The sequence below is a fragment of the Xiphophorus maculatus genome, chromosome 10 (genome assembly GCF_002775205.1).
Source record: "Xiphophorus maculatus strain JP 163 A chromosome 10, X_maculatus-5.0-male, whole genome shotgun sequence".
In the NCBI taxonomy this organism is placed as follows: Eukaryota; Metazoa; Chordata; class Actinopteri; order Cyprinodontiformes; family Poeciliidae; genus Xiphophorus; species Xiphophorus maculatus.
The window spans coordinates 3,992,110-4,017,161 of NC_036452.1; the positions used below are offsets into that span (position 1 = coordinate 3,992,110).

Consider the following 25,052-nt stretch of genomic DNA (forward strand, 5'->3'; position numbering starts at 1 on the left):
TTCCCCATCAATTACTGTTTAAATTTTTTTCAGTTAATGAATATGTTTTCTCTATTTCGGTTTTTGCTATTTTCGCTTTAGCTAACAACCTTGGTCAGAACAATGATTATGTTTTTCAGATCTCTATTCTTTAACTTTCATCCTACAGTGGCCCTAACGAACAAACTACTTCAACAAATCACTAAGCACAACTACAAATTTAAAATCACAACATTAACTAAGCACAATTACAAATCGGCTTCAGGATTTTTCTCTGGGTAACGGCAAACTGTTGCCAAAGCTTCGTCTGAAAACACGTGGACCGACAGGGCAGATTCAAAGTGACACATAAAAGAAACGGGCAGAAAAAGAGAGAGAGAAGATGTTCTCTAGGGCCCATGACTCACCAAACTACAGCCTTCAGCTTACATATATGTACGTTATTTATAGAAGAGATGCATGTTTTGAATCACTACCGGTGGACGATTTTTTATCCGCTCTCTGCTTGTCCTTTGGTGATATTACAAATAGAGCTGAACATTAAATCAGTAATAATATATATCACAACAAAACGTGATCAATATCAATGGATAATAGGCCTGATTAAATATTCAATATGTAGAATATTCACTGGATATGAACTTAACTCACTCACTCTTTGGTTACCTAGCAACATAAGCCCTCCCCCCCACATTTGGTTACCTAGCAACGACCTGTTGAGCAGCTGCAGTTTAAAGTTCCGCCACTTTACCTCATAACTACTTAGAAATAAAAAAACAACAACAACGGTGTAGAGTGAAAAGTGATATAACAGGAGAGGTCAGGCCACCAGTTTGGTAGTATTTCAGATATTTAAAACAGAAAACTAATAAATAATTATTGACATTGACTGATATTGTGCTAAGATTTTCATCTACAACGTCCAGCCCTAATACATAGTTCCAACTTCCCACAAATCTGAACGGGAAGTGATCTGCACCATCTTAGTAGGCAAGTGTGCAGACCCATGGCTTCAAGACCAACAACAATAAAATATGTGAAACGCTTAACCAATGTTTGAGGGAAAGATACATGAACAAAATGGCTGCTGTCAAAATCAACCTGTCTGAGACGGAGAACGGAAAATATGTCAGACGATGTGGACAAGCTGCCTACAATCTCATACTACAATATAATTATCTACCTAGTGATTACAAAGAGTGAATACATTTGTAAAGGACGTACAAACTGTGTCAATAACAAGCATCTAGGGACTGAGAAAGCAGGCACATGTAGTAACACACATACAGGTTACATGTCTGCCTAAGCTAGCAGATAAAAGCTACATTAGCTAAGCAAACTTTGCTAGTTTGACACTAAGTACTACAGTAAATATCACTGATATTTATCTTATTATTACACAGAGGCGGGTGGAGTACTCAAAAACTGTGATCGAGTAATAATTGTGATGCACTTATATTGTTTATAACTTGGATAGGAACGAGGCGAGAGCTAGTTCTAAGCTTGTGGCTTAGAACTAGCTAAGCCACTCTATACCAACTGCCTCCCAAGATGGCTGTCAGTTACAAAGTTCACAGACATGTGATGTCACATGAGAACTACCAGTATATATTACATCAGTCTGTTATTTTGTATCTCTAAATCTCTCATTAAGTTTTATCTGTAAAGGATGAGGCGGTCGATCAATATGCAACACGTCCGTCCGCGTCCCCACAATCCACCGCTTCCCTCATCATAATCCCTTCCCGCTTTCTTTCTGAGGGAGCCGCCGCCGCCGCTGCCAGCGGCCTGTCCGCCATCTGTCAACTCTTCGGTGAGTTGCGAGCTTTAGAAACTCGCAATTAGAGAGGATGACTTGCACCAGGTAGCTGGTAGAACAACGGCGCAGACCTTCACAGATCGATAGAGAGCGACTCATTAGGCGGGTGGAAAACAAACAGGGAGCCAGCTGGAAACAGTGAGAAATGAACAGGAAGGAGGGAGGATTTGTTGGGTGCAAGACAGGAGAACAACAAGAGTCTCAGCAGACAAATGAAGTAACCTTGAATCTGGTAGAAGATGGAAAGTTTATCTTGAGTCTGATTAATGAGGCTGACGGAACTTCACGGTGCTGGTTTGGGCTCGGTTATTAAATCCTAACAAAAGATTTTATTGGCTCATTAGTGGATTTTGCGTCAGCTGCTTTAATTTGGATGAAGATTGATCCTGTAACTTCATCTTCACCTAAAGCTAAACCTGAAGGTACAATCCCGCTAATGAACCTGTTCCAGTCCACCAATCCAGCTTTGTTCAGCACCTGAGCCCAAACCTTCACTCCAGCTTTTCACCAATCAGCTTCTGAATTTATTTAGTCTCATTTGGAGCTGCAGGGTTCAATATGTCAGTTTTACCTTTCATGTGTCTGGAAACAATGATCATTTGAGGCATAGTAAAGAAAAATAGTCTTCTTTATGCCATCTGCCATCATTTTGGGCTTTTATTAAAGCATATAAAGTGTTCTTCAGGAGCTAGTTATACAAATCGGTCAAAATTATGCAAAGAGGCTTAAATATGCACATACACACCCATTAATATATAGTTTAATGTCACTTAGGAAGTTGCACCTTGACCATAAGCTTTTTTGTAGCTACCAAGAAGCTGCTTCTATAATTTTGGATGAATATTTAAGTGCTACTCTTCACAAAAATGATAGTTTATTTAATCTTATTGGTTCCCTGCTACAGGCGTAGCATAAAAGGCGAACTGTTAGCCTTCTATGCTCATTCTAAAACAAGTTTTGATGTCTGTTAGGATTCATTGTTCTGTAAAAACTCCAAATTGTGTCACAGTTTCACTCATCTGACCCAATCCATCTGTTCAAATGGTTGGGTTTCTTCCACAGACCAGATTATCCCACAGAGCTTCAATTGATCAGAGGTTTATGCCCTTTCAGAAGCTTAATCTTAGCCACTTTTGGCTAACACTTACTCCATTCAGTATGCAAGTAGCAAGAGGACTATCACTTGCATAGTGATAGTCCTCAATGTTAGTACTCAATGACTAACATTGAGCTCTTATATCAAATGAGCTAAAAAGCTAATGTTAGCATAAATTCTACCTTTCGCATATGGGCTATCACTAGGGTGTCCTATAACACTTACTAAAAAGCTGCTAAATAAATAAGCTAAAATACTACGAGTAGCAAGAGGGCTATCACTTGCATGTTGACTAACATTGATTTACACTATTCATTATGTTACGTTGAGCTATTATGTGAAAACAAGCTAAAATGCTAATGTTAGCCAAAATGCTAACATTAACAGCTGCTATCGGTAGCATGTCTCTTTTTAAACAGTGTCTGGTTTCGTATATGGGCTACAACTACCATGTTGTTTAACTCTATTCAGTATGCAAACATTTTACCTACAATCTTAAGGTTAGCCAAAATGCTAACATTAACAGCTGCTATCAGTAGCATGACTCTTTTTGTACAATGTCGGGTTTCTCTTGCATAGTCAGTAAAAATGATAAAGAAAATCTTAATGTTTGAGTCCAAACAGTTTTGCTGGAAGACATTCTCTTCCTTCAGCAGTCGACGTGACTGGAGCTGGAACTCACTGCTGGCTCGCGCGTCCTAAAGTCTCACGCTTGGTTTGTTTTGACATCTTTATGCTGCTGCTGGATTATCCGTGGGGCTGTTTATTTTCATTGCTGCTTTAAAAGGGACTCAACCTTTAAAGCAGCAACAAACCAACTGCATTCGTGACACTTTTGCTAATTTTATGAGACATTAAGTACATGTGGATCTGATTTCAAACGTAAACTTGTTTACTTGGAAACATCCATCAGCAGCAACATCAACTTGAACAAAATCAGCAACTGACAACCCACAAACACTTTAGAGAAAAACTTTCCTTGCTAAGTTAGTGTCTTCATCATTAACTATGCTTGTTAAGTTTTAAAGTCTTTCTGCAGTTGCCATGGTTGAAGGTACTGGGGACAGTGCCTTAGAAAAGTATTAATAATACCCAGTGAATGTAGTCACAATTTGTCTTTTTATAACCAGAATCATCAACAGACAAACGCAAAGTAGAGAAACATTGAATTATTCAATTATTCCTTTACATCTGCACATCCATACACTTAAATTTTTGCTTATATTTCTTTTTAATAGCTCAAGTTAATTCACTTTGAATTCTTACCACAGATTCTCCATTAGCTTTGGTTCTGGACTTTGACTAGACCCTTGTTATGCATTAATAGACTTAGATCTAAATCATCCCATTATGGCTCAGATTGTTGTATAATCACCTCAATCCATAAGTGAATTCAATCCAAAGGTGAGAATTTCTCAGATTTTTTTCCCCCTCAGAATTCGGACTTTTTTCTCAGAATTATGAATTTTCCCAAAATTCTGTCTCTAATCTCACAATTCCAACTTTTATCTCAGAATTGTTTTTCCTCAGAATTCTGAATGTAATCTAAAAATTCTGAATTTTCTCAGAATTACGACTCTAATCTTGTGAAATCAAAACTCTTTTTTTTTCATAAGGTTAAGCTAAAACTGCTACTTGAGGAATCCTGAGTAGAACATCTGTACAGACAAAGGTTTCTTTTGTCTTAAAAATGAAATGTATATATTTTTTGTACATTTTGGCTTAACTACTGCTCCGAGTAGGTTGTTCTTTGACCAAACGGCCTTATTTCAAGCCTGTTTACTCCAGTTAACGATTAATCTATAACTAAATCAGTAGACAATTATTTGAGTAATCACGATTAATTACTTCAGATCTTTAACTTAGACAAACAAACAGAAGATTATACAAATGTTTCACCTCTCTGAGGTAGCAGGAGATTCCTCTCAGGGCCGTGCTCATCGCCGTCGGCGAGGGCAGCTGGGGGCAGAAAGCGAGAGAAGTGGATAAATGTTAGGAGGGGATGAGTGACGGCGGCGCGGCAGAAGGATGAGGAGACAGGGACGGATCTATCAGTCCGGAGGCGAAGCCGCTTTTAAGAGTTAGAGGCTGAAGCAGCAGCGTCTGGCTCGCAGGATGACAGAAGGGCTTTTCTGTTTGATGGCAGAGTGGCCGCCAGCCTCAGAGGGATCATCTAATACCACATGAAGAACAAAACTGCGGCTTCATCCCACTTCGTTTCACACACCAGCCCCCCTGCGGCGCCTTTCATTTTTTAATCCACTTGTTTCTCATCTCCACCCAGTCTCTGATGACCCCTCCTCGCCTCTCGCCCTTCCTCCTCACCTTTCATTTTTCTGATCTCGCAGCAATCGTTTCGAGCACGTGACCTCGCTGACATTTAGCCTGAGTGAAAAGCTATTTGTTCTCCATAGGAGGAGACACGATTCTCTGTTTGTAATTTTGAGGGAGGCACAAACCATGTCAGTGGGTCAGTATTACAAACTCAAACAAATCAAATAGGAAAAAGATCTGCTGCTTTTTTTGGGTAGTTTAGCCTTTATTTGAAGTGCGCATATATATATATATATATATATATATATATATATATATAGTACAGACCAAAAGTTTGGACACACCTTCTAATTCAATGGGTTTTCTTTATTTTCATGACTATTTAAAAGGCAAGAAATCCCACTTATTAACCTGACAGGGCAGGTTGACCTATGAAGTGAAAACCATTTCAGGTGACGACCTCTTGAAGCTCATCAAGAAAATGCAGAGTGTGTGCAAAGCAGTAATCACAGCAAAAGGTTGCTACTTTGAAGAAACTAGAATATAAGGGGTATTTTCAGTTGTTTTACACTTTTTTGTTTAGTGCATATTTCCACATGTGTTATTCATAGTTTTGATGCCTTCAGTGTGAATCTACAATGTCAATAGTCATGAAAATAAAGGAAACTCATTGAATTAAAAGGTGTGTCCAAACTTTTGGTCTGTACTGTATAAAAAGAAGTGGAGTGGCTCAGCTTTCCTATAAAACGTCTTTGCTGTTATTTTAGTTCAAATTAATTGAAACTTTCTTCCCCATTTATAAAGTTTGTATTGAATTTTCACATTTGCTTTGACTTGAGTAGAGCTATGATGCCATAAAGTTTGGTTCAAGTTGTTCTAAATGTTTCTCAAGTAAATGTAACTATTTACCTATGGAAGCCCATTTCTGCCATGAAAGAAAAAATAAAAGCTCAACAGGTAGTCATAATTATGAGTTTGAAAGTCACAAATAAAGTCATAATTTCAACTTTTGTTCATAATTTTGAGATACATAGCCATAATTATGATAGGAAGTACATTTTAAAATACAGACATAATTTTGAATTTCCAAGTCATGATTATGAGATATGGGTTTCCACAGGAGTAAGCCTCTTTAGAGAAACAACTTTCTATCTCTTTGAATCTCATAATTATGACTTCCTGTTGGGCTTTTCTGTTTTTCTTTAATGGCAAAAAAGGTTTTCCATAAGTTACTTAGTTTCCACCAGTGTAATATTAAAAAACTGAATTTTTATGGTTCTATTAATGAATCTAATTATTACTGTTCACTGTTTAATTTGTAAGTAATAAAATTATTTAGGTTGGAACATGAATAGTCACAGTTTAGTTGGATGTCACACAGAAAGGGACTTAAAACTAATTAAAACCCCTTCTTCAGTCATAGCTTTGGGGAAAGTTCTGTGAAAAGGCCCATAAGTAATTATTTATGCCTACGGACAGATAAACGTCGATGTTTTGACCGACTCTCTCCTGGTTTGGATTTCCACTCCTCTCGTCTGTCCATGTTCAGAGCGTCATGAGTCACGTAGGAAGCATTAGCACACCGACCGCTACACGACCCTGCAGCCATTTCTCCCTCCTGCACATTTATTTCCCCATTTTCCTCCTCATCCTCCTGTTTTACTCCCTCTCTTCCTCACAGGAGGCGGATGCTCCAGACAGATGTTGAAGTGTTTGGTCTGGTCAGGCTTCACACGGCGCAGGGCCACCCTCGACTCCCCGATGAACTCGTTATGTGTCAGCTTGTCTTCGTCACAAACGGACACCCTAGGAGACAGAGGCAGAGCCGGCGGGGGGAGGAACAGTGACAAATGGTGAGCGAAGCATGAATAAAATATAAGAGCATAGCTGGGTAATGAGTCAGAGGTAGAGATCTGAAAGGAGACCAATCAAGGGTTTTTTTCTGTGTGTGTGTAGTAAAGTAGTCAAATAAGCAACATCTCATGACATCTTTTAAAGTCGCGACAGAGATATAAGAAGGGAATGAAATCAGTGATGAAAGCCTGACCTGAATTAGAAAGGAAGCTGTCAGGAATCACAAAGCAAAGCTTTTGGGATTTATTCAAATTACACTTTCAAAATTAATGTATTCAGACGTGATTGCATCTGCTAAACCAATATAGATTAATGCATCAGTGAGATAAAACTTTATGAATGGAGAGCATCTATCAATTTCCAAGTGATGATGTCGACTGTTAATTGGATTTAGGTGTAGACTTTCTTAATGCTCAATTCTACAATGGCATATTATGGGGTTTTTTGTTTTGGTTTTTTTTAATAAGGGAGTAAATTTCAGCCAAAAAACTCAGAAGTTATGAAGTTAATCTCAGAAATAATAAAAAAAAAATGTGGAAATTTCTGAGTTCCAAAAGTTGAAAATTTGGTAGAAGAAACTCTGAAACTTTTAGATTAATATCAGAATTTTATTTTAGGAGCAACAAGAAAATGTCTGCGTTTCAAAAATAAAAAAAAATTGGTAAAAGAAACTCTGCAATTTTCTAGAAAAAAAACAAGAACATTTCTGAGCTCCAACAGTTGAAAACGTGGTAGAAGAAACTCAGAAACTTTGGGTAATCTCAGAGATGTTCTAGAAACAACCAGAAAATTTCTGCGTTTCCAAAGTTGAAAATTTGAAATTTTGATCCAAAAGTCAAAAATTTGGTAGAAGGAACTCAGAAATTTTCTAGAAAAACAAGACCATTTCTCAGCCCTAAAAGTAAAAAAAAATGTTAATGTATCCATATTTAAAAACATTTAATGGTTCCTTTAATTTCAAGCCAGCTATTAGCAGGGCATATTATGAAAAACTTGCATTTTGCACCTTTTTATTCTTCCATTTGGGTCTCAGCTGCTTCTAAAAAAAGAAAAAACGTCTAAAGTAGTCACCCAGACAGCTTTTGTCAACAATTTAAAATTTTTAGTGTCTGGAAAATTCAAACATCTCAGTAATGTAATGTCACAAATCAGCAGGCACTGACCCTTCACCTAGTAACCCCAGCGGAACCCAGCCCGTTTCCTAGCAACCCAGGCTAAGCTCAGCCCGTTTCCTAGCAACCCAAGCAGAGTTCCACCACTTCTGGTCAGCTGGTTTTACGGCTGTATGCGGCGTAAAATGGCTGTTGGAAAAGACAAGTATTTTGTTGTTGACTTATCATCCAAAAAACCCTTAAAATCTCATTATCTAAAAAGGATTTTGTTCAAAAAGATGTAAAAAACATGTTTTGTTCAATCCTAACCTGTTCAAGGAAGTGTAATTGATCACCTTTAAGAGCCACTGAAAACCCACTTGTAGTCTGCAGACTCCTGACTTTTAGATATAAGAGTGACAGCCATTCCACATTTATGTACCACTTCACAAAAAATCCCAATAAATAGATAAAACACTGTGATTGCAACGTGACAAAATGATGACTGCTCCTGCAAGCCGGCGTATGTGTTTGCATATTCTTGGAGATAATTGTCACATTTCTTTCAGTGGGGATTCGAACACTGTGAAAGTGCATTACAAGAGCCTGAATAAATCCATATTTATGCCATAAATTCAGCAATAATACAAGAGTGGGATCACCGAGGAGCGAAGGAGGTGGAAACAGGTTGTGGATGTGAGATCGAGAGGCGATGGAGTGATGTGGCTGAGAAAGAAAGGTTAAAGACAGAAGAATGAATTTAAATGTGCATCTGAACCCGAGGGCCTAAGATCATGAAGTTTCATATCTTTATTTATAAAAAAATCTGACCTTCCATCACAGAAACGATCCAGTCACGCCTTCGATTTCCTAGTTTCTGGTTATGAAACAAAACCATTGCAGAAAGTTCAAGATATGTGCAAAACAAAATCTCTGGAGAAAACTTCCAATCTGATAATTCACCAAAGCAAAAAAAATCATACATTTAATATCAAACTGCAGGGAGAAACAGAAATGGAAGAAAATAAATGAGGGTGTGAGGAGCAGATGAGAACAAAGACAGATTGAGTCACCTGGAGAAAATCAGGACAGAGCTGGGAGATGGAGTGATGAGTAGTGGTGTAACAGGTCAAAGGTCAAGAGCGGGGGATGGGCTCACCCTACAAAATAAATAGGTTGAGAGAATATAACCAAACTAAAGTCCAGTGAATTTTTCAGTGTATTGTGAATTACAAAGTTGACTTTAATCTAAAAAATTAAGTTTATTAACTGTACTTTTTACTAATTCTACTAATTTTTTACATTGTTATGATAAACAATGAATTTAAATAAGTTAAGGCCCTCTCTAAATTAACTTAAAGTAATGTAACAGTGAGGATTGACGAGCAAGGTATCCCACAATGCATTGTGCCAACAGTAGCAGCAACTAATTAAACCATTTTTTATTTTACTTATAACAAAATGTTTTACCAATGTTACAAGTGAAATAATCTGTCAGTAGAAGTAGCACTTTTTCATCCATATTAAGGAATTGTTTACTCAAAACAAGCATCTGTATCTTGTTGAAAAGTTACTTGTAAGTTAGTTTTATCTTATTTCAAGTATAATAAAATATTTACACAAGAAATTCGACCAGAAATAGATTTTGTGTTTTTGCAGTGTAAGCATCAGATTGTCGTACAACAGAGTCTCAAGGAAAAACTTCTGAATCCCATGGCAGATTATTTTACTTTTAGCATGGGGAAATATATTTTTTGTTATAAGTGAAATAATCTGCTAGTGACTCACTATTAAGGAATTATTTACTTAAAACAAAATCCTATATCTTGCTGAAAAGTTACCTGTAGTTTAGTTTTGTCTTATTTCATGTGCACTAAGATATTTGGACTACTTGATACTTGGTTTGATTTTGTGTTTTTGCAGTGTATTAATGCATATCCAGGTATATTTGCTGTTTGAACCATTTAAACAGGCAGTAATAATCCATTTTAGAGGGAATCTTTTTGGATTTCAACAATTTTCAGTCCCAGAAACGACCCGTCGTGTTAGAAAAGATGATACTTCAAAAAGTACTTAATGTAAACAGACTTTTTCGCAGCATTGTGCTTGTAAGTCTTTCTTTTTTAGCCTGTCGTGTTGAGATTAAGACTTGGACTCTGGTGTTTATTCCCTCCAGGTTGGAGCCACATGCATATTCAGTAATCTTTCTGTTGTATGACCCATCTTTCCTTTGACATTTAACATTCACTGACATTTCACAGAAGTCTCAGTCGCCATGAACTGAAGCAGCACACTGACCCAGATTCATGCAGGGAAATCCTCACAGACAATAACAGATGATCTCTATAATTTATTTCAAACTGGTCTGAACTGGGGAATCCTTTCTGTGCAGCTTTCTCTGAAAAATCTTAAATGTTTTGGTGGACTGGAGAAATATTTCTAAACAGGACAATATTATAATATTCTCAGAGCATTTTATGAATCTATGAATGTGACCTTAACATATGAAAATGTCAGGCATTTCTGCTTGTTTTCATACCAACACAGTGTAAACCTGAGCTGTTTATTTTTTAATAATCGGAAAGCAAAAGGTGCTTAACAGGAGTTTTACAGAATTTGAACCAGGTGAAGCTAAAACTTTAATGATTAATCAATTACTAAATTATTTGAATAATTGATTAATCAAGATTAATTGTTTCAGCCTTAGCTAAAAAACACAGACATCTTCCTAAGGAGACGGTATTGACCTGCAGCAGGTTGTGAACCTGAATGAGTCAAACTCCTGATATTTACGTTCCGGTGCCGCGGGTCGGCAGCAGGACCAGTTCTTCTAATCACCCCCGAGAGCTAACCTGTCCATCCTGCTCAGATCCGGCTCTCATGTGGACCACGGCAAAGTTTCAGTCACAGACAGAAACAATTCGCAGCTTTCGTCACCTCCAGAGGGGGGGTCAATGAGATTAAAACACCCCGCGGTGCGCAGTCTGACCTCAATCTGTCGCTGCAACTTTGAAAAAGAGAAAGCAAAGAGGCAGATGGAAGGAGCGACAAAGAGAGGTGGAGATCTTCTCTGATCTCAGCGGACAGGAGAGATGTTTGGATAGGAAGGAACGAGGCTGAGGTGACACAACATGAAACAGCCTCAATGGAGACAGAGCGGGGGCGTCGAGAACTACTGGACGTCCTTCAAGCTGATAGCGAAGGACTCAGCGATTGAGACGGACGATAGGAAATCTTTTGTACTCGTGAGTCAGATCAGGAACAGCCGAGAAAACAAGAAGGGCAGAAATAACCACAGGTAGCTAAAACATTACTCAAGTAAGAGCAGAAGTACTTCAATATATATATACTCAAGTAAAAGTAAAATGTAGCCGTCCAAGAAATTACAAGTAAGAAAGTATTTGGTAAAAATGCAACTCAAGTAACTGATCAAAACAGTCAAAAATATATCAGACTGACCAAAATATAAACTCATAAGTTTTATATTAAAAGGTGACCTATTTGGCTTCCTTGAACAGGTTACCTTTTTTTATTTATTGTTTTTACACAAAATCATTTCTCAATAATGAGACTTCAGTTTGATCAGTTCTGCTTATGAGCTGTTTTATGGCCTCTGTCACTTTAAATCTAAATAAGCTGCTGCTAGCCACGCCCCCAACTCAATGTTTACACTCCCACATAAACATGGCTGCAAACAGATGCACAATTATACAACTGTATGACTTTGAAAAGTACAAGTGGAGCGTCCTGTACAATCACCAGTGTACCACACTGCAAAAATAGTGTACCATTTCAGTTTTGACTTGAGATAACACAACACTAACTCACAAGTAACTAGTCAGAAAGATATGTTAGCTTAAATTATTGTTTTAGGCCAATAATTCTTGACTATTGATTAGAAACAGCACTAGTTCCACTGGAAGATTTTTAGACTTATAAGATGAAATTTTTCCCAAGAAGTTATAAATGAATAATCTGCTAATCCAGCTGATACTTTTTTAAAATCAATATTCAAAAATTATTTTCTTAAAACAAGCTGCTCTATCTTACTGTAAAGTTACTTGTGAGTTAGTTTCATCTTATTCCAATTGTACCAAGACATTTGCACTTAAAACTAGACTTATTGGTAAGATTTTGTATTTTTGAAGTGTAGCTGAGCAACAAAACTCTTGTCTTTTCCGGGAGCAAACTGTACATCAGTAAAACCAGTCGGAACTCAACTTGGGTTGCTAGGTAACGGGGCTGGCCTCGTCCGGGGTTGCTAGGTAACGGATTTGTGACGTTACATTCCAGAAGTTTTTCCAGCACTTCATTTTCCAGACACCAAAAAACATTAATTTACTGCCAAAAAAAATGGCTGGATGTTTTTTGTAAAGCGTTGGGTTGTTTTTTGAAGCAATAGAGACCAAAATGGAAAAACAAAAATGCACAAGATTGTGAATTTTGCATAAGATTCTGTTAAAGATAAGAGTTTTGTCCCCTTTAAGGAGCAAAATGAAAATAATATAAATAACACAATTAAAAAATCTAAAAAAAGAGACATTTTTATAGAAATAAATTAAATTATTTTCATATAAAACTTAGGAAACTAACAAAAACTTCAGGTGTGTCTCTGTGTCTGGTGATTTTTGGGTTAAAATGATCTTATTTTTCAAATAATGAAGTTACTCATAGTGGCTAGAGTATCCAGAAATTTTACTCCAGTAAGAGTAGATATACTTAATAACAAAATTACTCAAGTAACAGTAAAAATAGTTCTAAAACTTCTTTTCCCTAAAGTTACTGAAGTAAATGTGACTAGTTGCTACCCAGGCCAGTGACTAACAGAGACTACCTGAGAGTTTTGCGGTACATGTCTTCCTCGGTGATGCCGCAGTAGGTGAGCGTCTCGTTCCACACGGGGTTGAGTGTGTTTCGAACAATCTTCGTTTTCAGTTTGTTCGCCTGTCGACACGACGGGGAGAACAAAGTAAATGTCACTGCGAGCTTCGCTGCGACGTGCAAACAGCAGAAAAATAACTCCAAGGTCCTTCTATTGCTGCTCATTTATTCATCCACATTTTCGTCACACAGCTCTAAAATGAGACCATGATTGAAGAGTGTCCTCCAATCTTCCTGCAGACAGGAAGCTGAAGGTCTCTTTCAATTTCACAGAAAAACACTGAGAAATAAAAAAACACTTGTAATAAAATCCAACCTTGCAGGCTCCCGGCAGCAGGTGCAGCTTGACGTAGGGATCGGCCAAACCGTTGAAATCCATCGGCTTCAAACCCTTGCAGAGAAAATATAGGACATAAAAACTACAAAATGAGATGTGGAGGTGAATCTGGAAACTTCCAGCAGCGAAAAATGCTGAAGTACGGGGTTCATTTGGAAAATGTTTAAAGATCAATCAAAGTTTAACTTAAGAGTTTGAGTGTGAAGGGTGAAAATAAGAAGCTGAATGTTAAGTCTGTACCCTAAAAACAAAGATATGTCCAATTTAAAACATTTACAATTCTTGATACTAAACAACTTCACTTAAAAAAAGCATTAAATATCTGTGTGTTTCACAAAATCAATCACAGCTTTTCAAATCATAAAATGTGCAGCGTTACCATGCCAACACATTCTAATTGAGAAAGTTTAGTATGAATAATCTCTGCAGAAGTGAGATATTTGAGGGTGGAAAAAATAAACAATGCAGTTAATTTCTGAGAAATAAAAAAACATCATTGCCCAAATATTGATTGAAATGGTTAGTATTGGAGTTAATAATCAGATACAAAAATGTTTTGGAGGAATTTTTTGGTTTCTGATACGATAGCATGATTAAACACTCCCCGGGTCAAATTGACCCACAAACATTGTTGCTGTACCATGGAAACGAACATAACAGGAGGGTTAATATTGATGAAAAACTACTAATTCTATTGGCAGATTATTTCTCTTATAAGATGGTAAAAATGATCTGTTTTAAGTGAAATAATCTGCCAGTGGAACTAGTATTTTTTAATCTATATTTGAGAATTATTTACCTAAAACAAAAACCTACATTTTGAGGACATTTTAATTATAAGTTAGTTTTTTTTATTATTATTTCAAATGACTTAGGATATTTGCAGTAGAAACTAAACCAAAAATACTTAGTAAGTTTTTGTGTTTTTGCAGTGTGGCTAGTGCTTGCAAAGCAGCCAATCAAAGAGCCCCATTTATTTTCCTTGGTGCTGATTGGCTGAGAAGATAAGTAGATGTTAGTTTCTGCTGTGGTGCCAAGGTGATTTCAACTGTGTATATTAATGCATATTATGATATATTTGGGGTTTAAACTATTAAATCAGGCAACTTTGACAGTGTTTAGAGGGAATCTCAAGTATTACACTATAGATGTAAGAGTGGCTAAATAGATTTTTGCTCATACATTACCTCAAATGTGTCTAAAACTATTTCGTCATGTTGGTTTCAGAAGTTTAACACATGATCATTATAGCTGACAGAAACATAGCCTGGTTTTCCTTTGCTGGCTTTCTGTCTGACAAGATAACCGGCGTTTAGAGGTTGTAAAACATTTTCCCGTGGACACCGTACCTTTGCTCTGAGGACTGTGCAGTGTAAGGAGCTGGTGGCTTTCTCGTACAGAAGGTCAAACTCTAACGTCCCCAGGGAGGCTGGAAGGGAGTTAACGACAAGTCAGAAGAAATATGTGCCAATGATACAGGTAATTGCTTTTATGATGATGACTTCATTAGGAGGCAAAGAGCAAACGGCACAGAGAGCAAGAGAGAGAGAGAGAGACCGGTGGGAATATTGAATAAATATCGACTAGTTCCTGAAATCTAAAACTCTCTCTTTACACGATTTTCTTCTGAACTCTTTATATGAGTCCAGATCTGTGTCAGTGTCATTTATTTTGTCTTCTACGAGCTGAACCAGATTTTTAATGTGACCTAAGATGCCTCCTTGAACAGGTTAGGATAGATGGATCTATGTGTGACACAAAACACATTAATTGCAATTTTTTGCACAAAATCATTGTTAGATAATTATATTTCAGTCTGCCCAGTTCTCCCAATTTGGAGCCATTTCAGGCCCTCCTGTCACTTTAAATCTAAATAACTGCTCACAGATGAAAATGGCTGCAAATTGATGCGCAATTATACAACCGTACATCTTTGAGAAGCAGAAGTGGAGCCTCCTGTACAACCAAATCCAAAACCACTAAATGCAAAAGGATTTATTAGCATACAGAAAAATTATATTTGCCAAGTTAAGCTAAAGTATGAGGTAGCTGATGATAAAAAAAGTGAAGAGCCATTTGGAAAATTAAAAAGAGCCAAACTAGGTCCAACTCCTTCTATATGATGGAGTATTTGGACCATACTAAAACAAATAATTAAAATAAAATTACCAGAATAACGTAAAAGAAAGTATGAGAAAGTCGTACAAGAATAAAAGTCGCAATAAAACGAGAAAAAAGTCATAATTGTATTACTTTATTCTTGAAATATTGACTTTTTTTCTCGTATTACTGCGACTTTATTCTCGTAATACTAGTACTTTATTCTTCTGCGACGTTATTCTCAAACAACTTTATTCTCATTATTGCGCCTTTATTTTCGTACAACTTTAATTCTGCAATTTAATGACTTTATTCTGGTAATTTATTTTGCTAATACTCCCTCATCCTCCTAAACCCTGTTTTTCAGTGAGACCTGATCGTTGCTCTGAGGCGACTCACTGTTGTCGTCGCTGTCGCAGCTGTCGATCTCGATGGAGGTGTCCATGCTGCTCATGGCCGACAGCGACCCTCCTCCTCCTGCGGCTCCCGGTAGCAGCGGAGACAAAAGGCATCTGCCCGCCCCGCCTCCTCCTTCTCCGTCTCCTCCTCCCGCTGCTCCTCCTCCACCGGGGCTCAGCGGAGCCGGCGCCGTCAGCTGGTTGGGCGAGAGCGGCTCCGAGACGGAGGAAGTTGGTGAGAGGCGGGGGAAGTAGGCAGAGATCTGACGGATGGGGCGTATGGGGCCCGGGCAGACGTTGATGGCCATGTGCTCCTGGATGGAGATGCCCAAACGGTTTCCCTTCCGCACGGTCATAGGGCTGAGAGGAAACATGATGACAGTCAGCAAGTAAGTGGAGAAGACAGAAGTGCCAGTGCTACACTTAATGCTACAAAAATAAGGGACAAAAACACACACAATGTTTTTATATACTGTAAATCTGTGTTTATCAGGATATTACAGAAGATAATTCTGGTCACTGAAAAAAAAAAAATCAGACTTCTTTCCTCAGAATGTTGACTTTTTTTTCCTCAGAATTGTGACATTTTCTCAGACTTTGGCTTTTTTCTCAGAATTTTGACTTTTTTTCTTTCTTTTTTTTTTTTTTACAGAATTTTGGCTTGTCAGAATTTTGACTTTTCTCTTTAGAGAATTTTGAGTTTTTGAACTCAAAATTTTGACTTTTTTCTCAGAATTTTGACTTTTTTGTTTTTTTACAGAATTTTGGCTTGTCATAATTTTGACTTTTTTCACAGAATTTTCAATATATCAGTAGTTTTATTGTACACAAATGACAAAGAACAAAGATATAATACACTATATTTAACCACTTAGCCCTGTTCTAAAACACAAATACATTTTGTATTAGTTTAACATGCTATACACTAAAAAAAATGAGAAATGTGTTTTTTGCCTTCATTTGTTGTGGTTTGTTTGCAGTTTTAGTAATTTTTGTCTTTAAAATATCAAACTTGTGCATACCCAGATGTTCTGACCAGTTAGTAGTTTCTGTTTATCAAACACTTTTTTACTCTTTCTTTTTTTTTTGTAATTTCTTGTATTCTCTGTTTTGATGCGTTTTTTCTGGAGAAACGCAGACTGGCGTAACACCTGTTATAGTGTTACCTGCAGTGGAATATCTCATTTCAGAAAGCTATTACCACAAGTGGCTCTCTTAATGAAAGCTCTTTGAACCTAATTAAAGCAATTTTAATGTAGTTTCTCACAGGACTACAAAATACAGCAGAGGATGTGCGCACATTTGCATTTCAATTAAATAAATCTGAATAAACCTGCAGAGGAAGGATAAGAGATAATGGACGGAAAGTGGCTGAGTTAAATTACAATCCACATTGAAAGTACAGTGGGTGTGTGTGTGTGTGTGTGTGTGTGTGTGTGCGTGTGTGCGTGTGTGCGTGTGTGTGTGTGTTTAAGCACTTTTATTATCTAAAATCCTTGACAAGCCTGCATAGTCAGACAATTACAGGAGGAAGTTTTTCCAGGCTGAATCGCTCTTCAGTCCTCTTACATTGCTAGAAGAGCCGCCTTGTTGCAGAAAGCTGTGATTGCACTGCAAAAACACAAAACATTACCAACTATTTTTGGTCTCGATTATTCTACTGCAAATACCGTAGTGCACTTTAAATAAGACAAAACTCACTTACAATAACATTTCAGTAACGTATAGGAGCTTGTTGTTTCAGTAAATATTTCTACATATTATTTGAAAAAGTAGTACTTTTTTCTATCCTACCTAAAAACACAATATTAAGGAGTTATTGACTTAAAATAAGCTGATATATGTCACTGAAAAGTTATTGTAAGTTAGTTTTGTCTTATTTAAAGTGCACTAAGATATTTGTAGTAGAAATTACAAAAATACTTGAGTAGATTTGATTTTTTTTATTCTGCTACAGGATATTCTTCCTGCCTACCGCTATCAGAATCTATAACAACTTGTTTGAAGAATCTTATATAAAATGAGTTGCAAAAACATTTAATTTCTCTTTTGGATTAATAAAGTATTTTTTAATTTAATTAAATTATGAATTCATGCTTCCCTACCTTTATTTTGCTGAAAAGTTATTTGTAAGTTAGTTTTGTCTTATTTCAAGTGTACTAAGATATTAGTTTCATAAATACTTGATAACATTTTGTGTTTTTGCAGTGTATTTGCTCTTCTTTGAAAATAAAAAAATAAAGTGAAGGGGGTGGAAAACAAACACGTTGCAGCTTTGGTTTTCTAAAGACAGCAGGGCTTGAGGGGGCGTTGTGTCCTCAATACTGAGCAGAAAGCTCCCCCCTTTGGACTACCTTCTGTTCTCTCTGAATTCATCGATTCAAACTGAGATGTTCATATTTGCACTGTGAATGTTCGTACTTCCTCTGTGTTGTCTGGGAGTTTTAATCTGTGAAAGCAAATCAAAGAAAATCCGAGAATTTGGCTTCACTCTGTTTTGGATGCAGGAGTTGATTTTCTGGTCAGGAATCAAAATTCAGACTCCCTTCAAAATCCAGTCTGACTGCTGCCGTAACATGATTTTTCCTCACAATTCTGACTTTAAACTATGAATTCTGACTTTTTTTCTCCAAATTTCTTAATTTGTTCTGTCAAAATTCAGATTTTTTCACAGAATTCTTGTTTTTTTTTAGAATTCTGACTTTTTTCTCCAATTTTTTAATTTTCTTCTCATAATTCTGATCTTTTTAATTTTATTTTTTTCCCCTAAGAATTTGGACCTTTTTCTGATATTTTTCACAGAATTTTTTTTCTCACTTTAATTTCAGAATTTCAACTTTTTATCTCCAATTTTGTTTTATTTTTCTCCTCAAAATTCTGATTTTTTTCTCATCTTTCTGAGTTTTTGCTTAAAATTCAAATATACCAAATACATTTGTGAACATTTATTAGTTAATATATATATGCGCAACAAAGAGACAGTTATTATTATTATTATTTTGTACACTAACAACATAACTCACATACACCTAAGATTGATTATTTGTTTGGATTTTGACACAGAATTAGAATCCTGAGAAAAAAGTCAGAAGTCTGAGTTGAGAATTTAATTTATATTTTCTGGTGGTCCTAATCCTCTTCCATACGTTTGCTGACACTACAGACAATAGATAAGACAGAAGACCAGAAGTAAGGAGCAATCTTCTCCACAATCCAAAGAAATTAATCTAATCTGCTAATCTTACTCCTGTAACATCAGATTATCTACACCTTGTCGTTTGTCTTCTTTTGCTGTAAAGTTGAATCTCCAGGTTTAAAACTAAAAACAGAGCTGAGCGCTTCAGAGCGTTCATTCATCATAATGAAGTTAATCGGAGCAGCTATGCCCCGGCAGAAAGTGACTCTAAAACCGCCGCTCCTGACTGTTGACCTTCGGCGAAATTACAAGCAGTCGGGGTCACTGGCGACGACCCGGTTCTGTTGTGAACTCGGCGGGCGGGCGAGATGCGCCGCGGCTCATCCAGCTTCATCTTGGCTGGTGATGAAACCGCGCTCTGAAAGCCGCCGCAGCGTGCCAACACGTCAGCTTCCCTCACTCGTTAGGCTGAAAGGACTTTGGCAGACGTCTGGCTCAAGGAAGGGAGATGATGGACAAGCTGACTTTTGAAAACCCATCGGCGGCCATTTTGGTCTCATGAATGTATGATGAATAACTTCATCATGTCGGAGTTGTGCTACTTTTTTAGCTGTCTCCCAATTAACCGATGCGGAAAAAACATCAGCTTTTGATGAAACAATACTGAAACGATTAATCAGATTAATAGAGATGAAGTACAGCAGTATTTTTATGTTGGATCAAAAATCTTTGATTGTTCCTCTTTATGGAAACTCTCCAGATAATCCAGAGTCTTGGTTCCTTTCAAAACCTTTCTACCTAGAAGTAGAGCTGAAACGATTAATCGCGATTAATCAATTACTCAAATAATTGTCAACTAATTAAGTAATCTAATAATCATTAAGTGGAGTTTACAGGTTAAAAAAGGTGAATTTGCTGAAAGGTCAACATATTCAAAATAGTAATTTAGCCAAAACTGTACAAAAAGAATTCATACATTTCACACTTAAGATAAAAAAAACTTTTATCTGTGTTTTATACCCAGAACTCCTAACATGGTGGTTTCAGATTCACCTGGTTCAAATCCTATCAAAACAATCTTCCACTTATTACCATTTTCAAACAATTATTAATCTGTTAATCCAAAAATTAACCAACAGATCGGTATCGATGAAGTCAAGCAGAAAGGACCAAACGTTTTACATGTTGATGTTAGATGTATCCATTGCTACAAATGATCAAGAGTTCATTAAATAAATGCTGCCTTATTGCATTTTAAGCATTAAAATGTTTATTTTCTTATTTAAAAAAAAAGTTATTTCCGTTTTTTATGTATTTTTGATATTTTATAAAATAGGCTTATGTGGTTAAATGAAAAATCTGCAGAATGTGCCAATTTTGTTATCCTATCAATCATCAGAATAATGGATGGATTAATAAAATGCTAAAATAATTGCTAGCTGTAGCTAATAGGGAAATTCGGTTATCAAAGTTATAATAAATCATTTCAGTTTGTCACAACATTAAAGCAAAACTCACAAAGCCCTTTAATAGAAATGATCTGAAGAGTCTGATTGCATTGCATTACGGTGAAGCTGCAGACAAGTTAATTAAGCTCTTAGTATGATGGAGACGTTTATAGCAGGAATGGATTTAAAGATCAATACACTTAAGAGTCTGTGATGATGAGAATCCTGGAGTTGAATGCATAATTCATCAAAAACAATAGTGCAAACATAAACACAGCCAAGCTTCTGTCAGACCGTCAATCCGTGCGTCCGCACACACACTTCATGAGGCCGTTGACATGATGTGTGCAGTCATTCGCCTCCCAGTTCTGGCAGATGTGGCCTTGAGTCGGAGCAGCTTGAGGACCAGCAGCAAGCGTGCAACAGCAAAGAGCCTGAGGCTCTCCGGGAGCGGGTGATTGATCACCCCCATGCTGCCAGCTGGAGGTCCTCTTCTTCTTCTTCTTCTTACCGCCACCACCACCACCACCACCACCATCATCATCTCGCTCACGAGAGCGTCAGCGCAGAAGCAAAATCACCAAACCCAACGCTTGTAAACATTGCTCCAAGCTTTGGAAGGCCTGATGGAAAAACTCTGATGTCTTTGTTTACATCCAGAAATTTCATGCATGCGCACAACGCTGGAGGGCAGAAAGACGACTCTTTTCTGTGCCATCCATATCCGCCCTGCTGCAGTAGAACGATCCCGTCAACAAAACAAAACCTGGAGATGTTATTAAGTTAGTGCAGCGAGCCCCAACAAAGGGAAAAATAACGCAGAAAAATCGTTGAACAAATCAAGACGATTCATATCCCTCTTTTTTCTCGCTCTCGATTTCAGCTACACTACACACAACCTTGTTGCCATAGCAACTGACAACACCACCCTATGTTTCAGGATTCAACATCCCAAAAAAAAACACTCAAACATTTCTGTTATTTGTTTGTTTCCCAAACAAATAACAGAACATTCAGTCCATTACAGTTTCATGTTTTCAGGCTTGATATTTATTTTGTGATTATTAAGTGATCGCTGTGGTAGCTCAACTATCACTGCTATTAGCTAAGCTAACGCTGCAGTGGTAGATTAGCTCATTTAAACACCTGCTCTACTGACAATATGCCAGAGAGTTGGTGTCTGGGTTTTGACTGAACTAAACACACAGAATTCCACAGCACATCTAAATGTTACGTTTATCATAGTTATGCTAGCATAACTGAACTACTTCCCTCTTCTTCGCTATTTTTTTTAGTTAGAATGTTTTCCTGACCCTGTTATCTAGTTGTTGTACAATAAGTAGCAACGCACTACATCCTTTTTTCTTTTATATATCAGGCGTACATTTTAGATTTAGCGGGTTTTGTTAACAACTTGACAGCTAAAACCAATGGCAGCCATTATTAGCAAGCAGTTTATTGCCGACCAGCAGAAAGCTGGGGGCGAGATCTTGTGCTCATAACATCATGCTGCTGCAATGTGTCTATCGATGTGAAAACGTAGAACCATATCTAAAATAACAATAGATTTTATTCATTGCATTAAAGTATTCACACACCGGAAAGTTTGGTGAAACATTTAACATGAGTGTTTTTACTCATTGGGAAACATCACATTGGTTGAAAGGGTTGTTCTTTCAGCAAATGGCCTTTTTTTGAGTTAACAATTAATCGATTACTTATTATTTGAATAATCGGAAAATCGGTTCAGCTCTACTTCTAGCTAAGACTCTAGAGTTTCCATAAAGAGATACAATCAAAGATCTTTCTCTGTAAGGGCACCAACCTAAAAATACTTCTATATCTGCTCAGTAGAGATCCCACATTTTAACATTTTCGGTGTTTAATTATTCTGCTGGTATAAAAGCTCCAATCCAGTTTTTTCCAAATTTACTTAAAGACTTCTTACACACTAAATCCAACTAAACGTGTCCATAATCGCACATGATAGCTCATCTTGTCTCCTGCAGGCATAAACTGGGTTTCTGTTGGTTTTATTTACGCTGCAGGAGACGCATCTCCCCCCACCTTGTGTTTGTAACGCGCAGATTTCCAGCCAAGAAAACGAGAGAGGAAGCTCACATCCGGTAGTCAGGAATATATCTCTGTGCAACATGCCGCCTCCCCTTCCCTCCTCTTTTAGCTCCTTCACTTTAAATTAGAGTCATATGACAGGCATGGGGCGCTCGCTGTCTCTCAGACCCTACCTTCTCATCTTCACTGTCAAAAATTCACCCCTTCTTTATCCTCTCATTATCTCTCCATCACTCTTTGCATCACCTGTGACTGCGAGAAGATTTCTTCCGTTTGTGTGTCAGCAGCTACGTACTTTCTGAGATGCTTTATCATTCCTGAGCGACTATGTGTGTAAAATACCATATTTTTTGGACTATAAGCCGCTACGGTGCAGCTTTTCTGTGGATTTTTCTTTGACTTTAGCAGGAAGTGAATCATTGGAAGTCAAATTTCATTTATAACAAGCACATGCAAGCAGCAGGCATGACGGAGAAATTTCTTCAAACTCCCTCATCAAGGAAACCACACAAATAAGTTTATATAATGCAGCTTTTAAGTTAAAGGCTATTGATCTGGCAGTACAGATCGATGAGTTTACCTTACAGGAGTAGCAAACTAAAAACATTTATTTAGATTTAAAAATGTAGATTATTTTCATTATTTGAAAGTAGCATCGATAACTTTACAATAAACAGAGTTAACATGTTTGATATAGCAGCAGCCACCAGCAGGAAGCATTAATCTATTTTTTCTGTAATAAGTATAAAAATAATATAGAAATTGTTTTTTCATGTCCATATATTTGTACAAACAAATAAATCTGATTAATGAAACGCAGCAATTTTGAAAAATCTATTTTTGGAATTGGATGAGGTGATTTTTTTTGCTGCATTAAAATGAGTGAATTTTGTAAAACTGCAATGAAAACACTTTTGCACCGCACAAGTTACAACCGGACATTACTACTGGCGAAAACGACAAAGAAGACAACAGGAAGTGGTAGGAGGATGATGACGCTGCATGTTTTTTCATGACTCATTGTGTGAACAAACTTGTTCATGTGTGATTTTAATTGCATTTCTTCATTAATGGAAACAAGACTTTTGCAAAATTGTGTTTTTTCAACATTAGTGGAATATTGACAAAGTTTTGCGCACATTTGGAAACGCAGCTACTGTTATTTTAAATATATAACTTGCATACAGCTTGGTAAGATTCTGCCTGTACACCTGTAACTACACCACAGTTAGAAACTTAAGCTAAATATTTGCAAGCCTCCTCTCTATAGACTGAAATAACTTACCTACTGACTGTCAATTTCTCTGAAATGCATTTTCCCTCTTTCTTTTCTGCCTCTCCAGGACTAGCTCCCTTTCATAAGACAAGAACACGAGTTTTAAAAAATTGCGTCCTAGCGCATTCTCAACTAGGAATATTTTTTCCACCATATTCTGGCGCCCCCTTTAGCGCAGCGCCCATATGCATCGCATATAGTGGTTTCGCGGCACTAATCGGTACCGCGGGTAGCTCCTTTCACCTTTTCATAACGAGCTTGTGACTGGCAGTCGGCATCGCTACTCCTTAGGCTTTAGGGAAAATCATTTATAACTAAGCACGTCAGGTGGAAGACAAGTTATTTTCAGGGATGAGTAAACTTCAAGTCTGTGTGGGTAAAAGTGGAAAAAAAACACTTAATTTCAGACACACGTTGCACCTGCTCACTGTGGGAGGCGATAGAGGAAACAGTCCAGAGGAAACCCCAGCAGTGAGGATGTAACGGCAATAAAATGAATATTGATCCGCTTGCTTCAACGTGCATCTGTTCAGAAAATAAATGCATAAAAAATTTTGCCTTACCTAAGAACAAGCGTGAAACTCCTCATAAAAACCAGGTGAAAATATTGAAATCCAGCGCGAGGAGGAGATGCGGGGCTAACAGGTGGTGAAGAGGGGAGCGGGGAGCGCGTGCAGTGAGTGTCATTAAAAAATGAATGTGCTGCTAGATCCAAGTTGAGATGAAATGAGGAGCAGAGGAGAGACAGAGAGCTGGAGGATGGAGAGAGAGAGGGAGAGGCAGGGAGAGAGAGAGGGAGAGAGAGAGAGGGATGGAGAGAGAGAGAGGGAGGGAGAGAGAAAGAGAAAAGGGTGCAGCAGGGATTTATTCCTTAACAGTTGTGACTGTGACTGCTTTGCCTCATCCGCTCTGGAAACCTCCACCTTCACCACTCACACGTTTTCCTCACTTAATCTGACCATTAATGGCTGAAATCTCAAAGTACACCAGCTGAAAGAAACTGCTTTTACTGCATAAATGTGAAGATATTAAAAATCAGTTCAAATCTACAGCTTTCATCAACCACTCATAGGCGGAAGTGAGAGAGTTGCGCAACACAAATAATCACACGGTGCGCTAAATAGCAAAACATAATTTAACGAAGCTTCTAGGCAGATAATTTTAATTATTAATATTAGGGCTGTGCTAAATGATTATTTTACTAATCAGGTATTGCATCAATTATTCTGACAATTAATTGAGTAATCAAATAAAATAATTAGATAAAATAAATATTGGTAAATACTGCCA

At 37.3% G+C, this 25,052-nt stretch overlaps 1 protein-coding gene across 1 annotated transcript in view; it reads right to left on the bottom strand.

Moving 5' to 3' along the window:
- The window catches only part of LOC102230484 (double C2-like domain-containing protein alpha), a 37,265-nt gene extending 12,763 nt beyond the window's left edge, over positions 1-24,502 (bottom strand). The window contains exons 1-7 of the mRNA XM_014473141.2: positions 24,326-24,502; positions 15,831-16,189; positions 14,681-14,760; positions 13,311-13,385; positions 12,948-13,057; positions 6,848-6,974; positions 4,794-4,853 (exon numbers count right to left, since the gene is read on the bottom strand). Coding sequence (XP_014328627.1) covers positions 4,794-4,853; positions 6,848-6,974; positions 12,948-13,057; positions 13,311-13,385; positions 14,681-14,760; positions 15,831-16,189; positions 24,326-24,351 — 837 coding nt within the window. The 5' untranslated portion in view covers positions 24,352-24,502. The remainder of the gene's footprint in view (positions 1-4,793; positions 4,854-6,847; positions 6,975-12,947; positions 13,058-13,310; positions 13,386-14,680; positions 14,761-15,830; positions 16,190-24,325) is intronic.
- Positions 24,503-25,052: the final 550 nt, after the last annotated feature.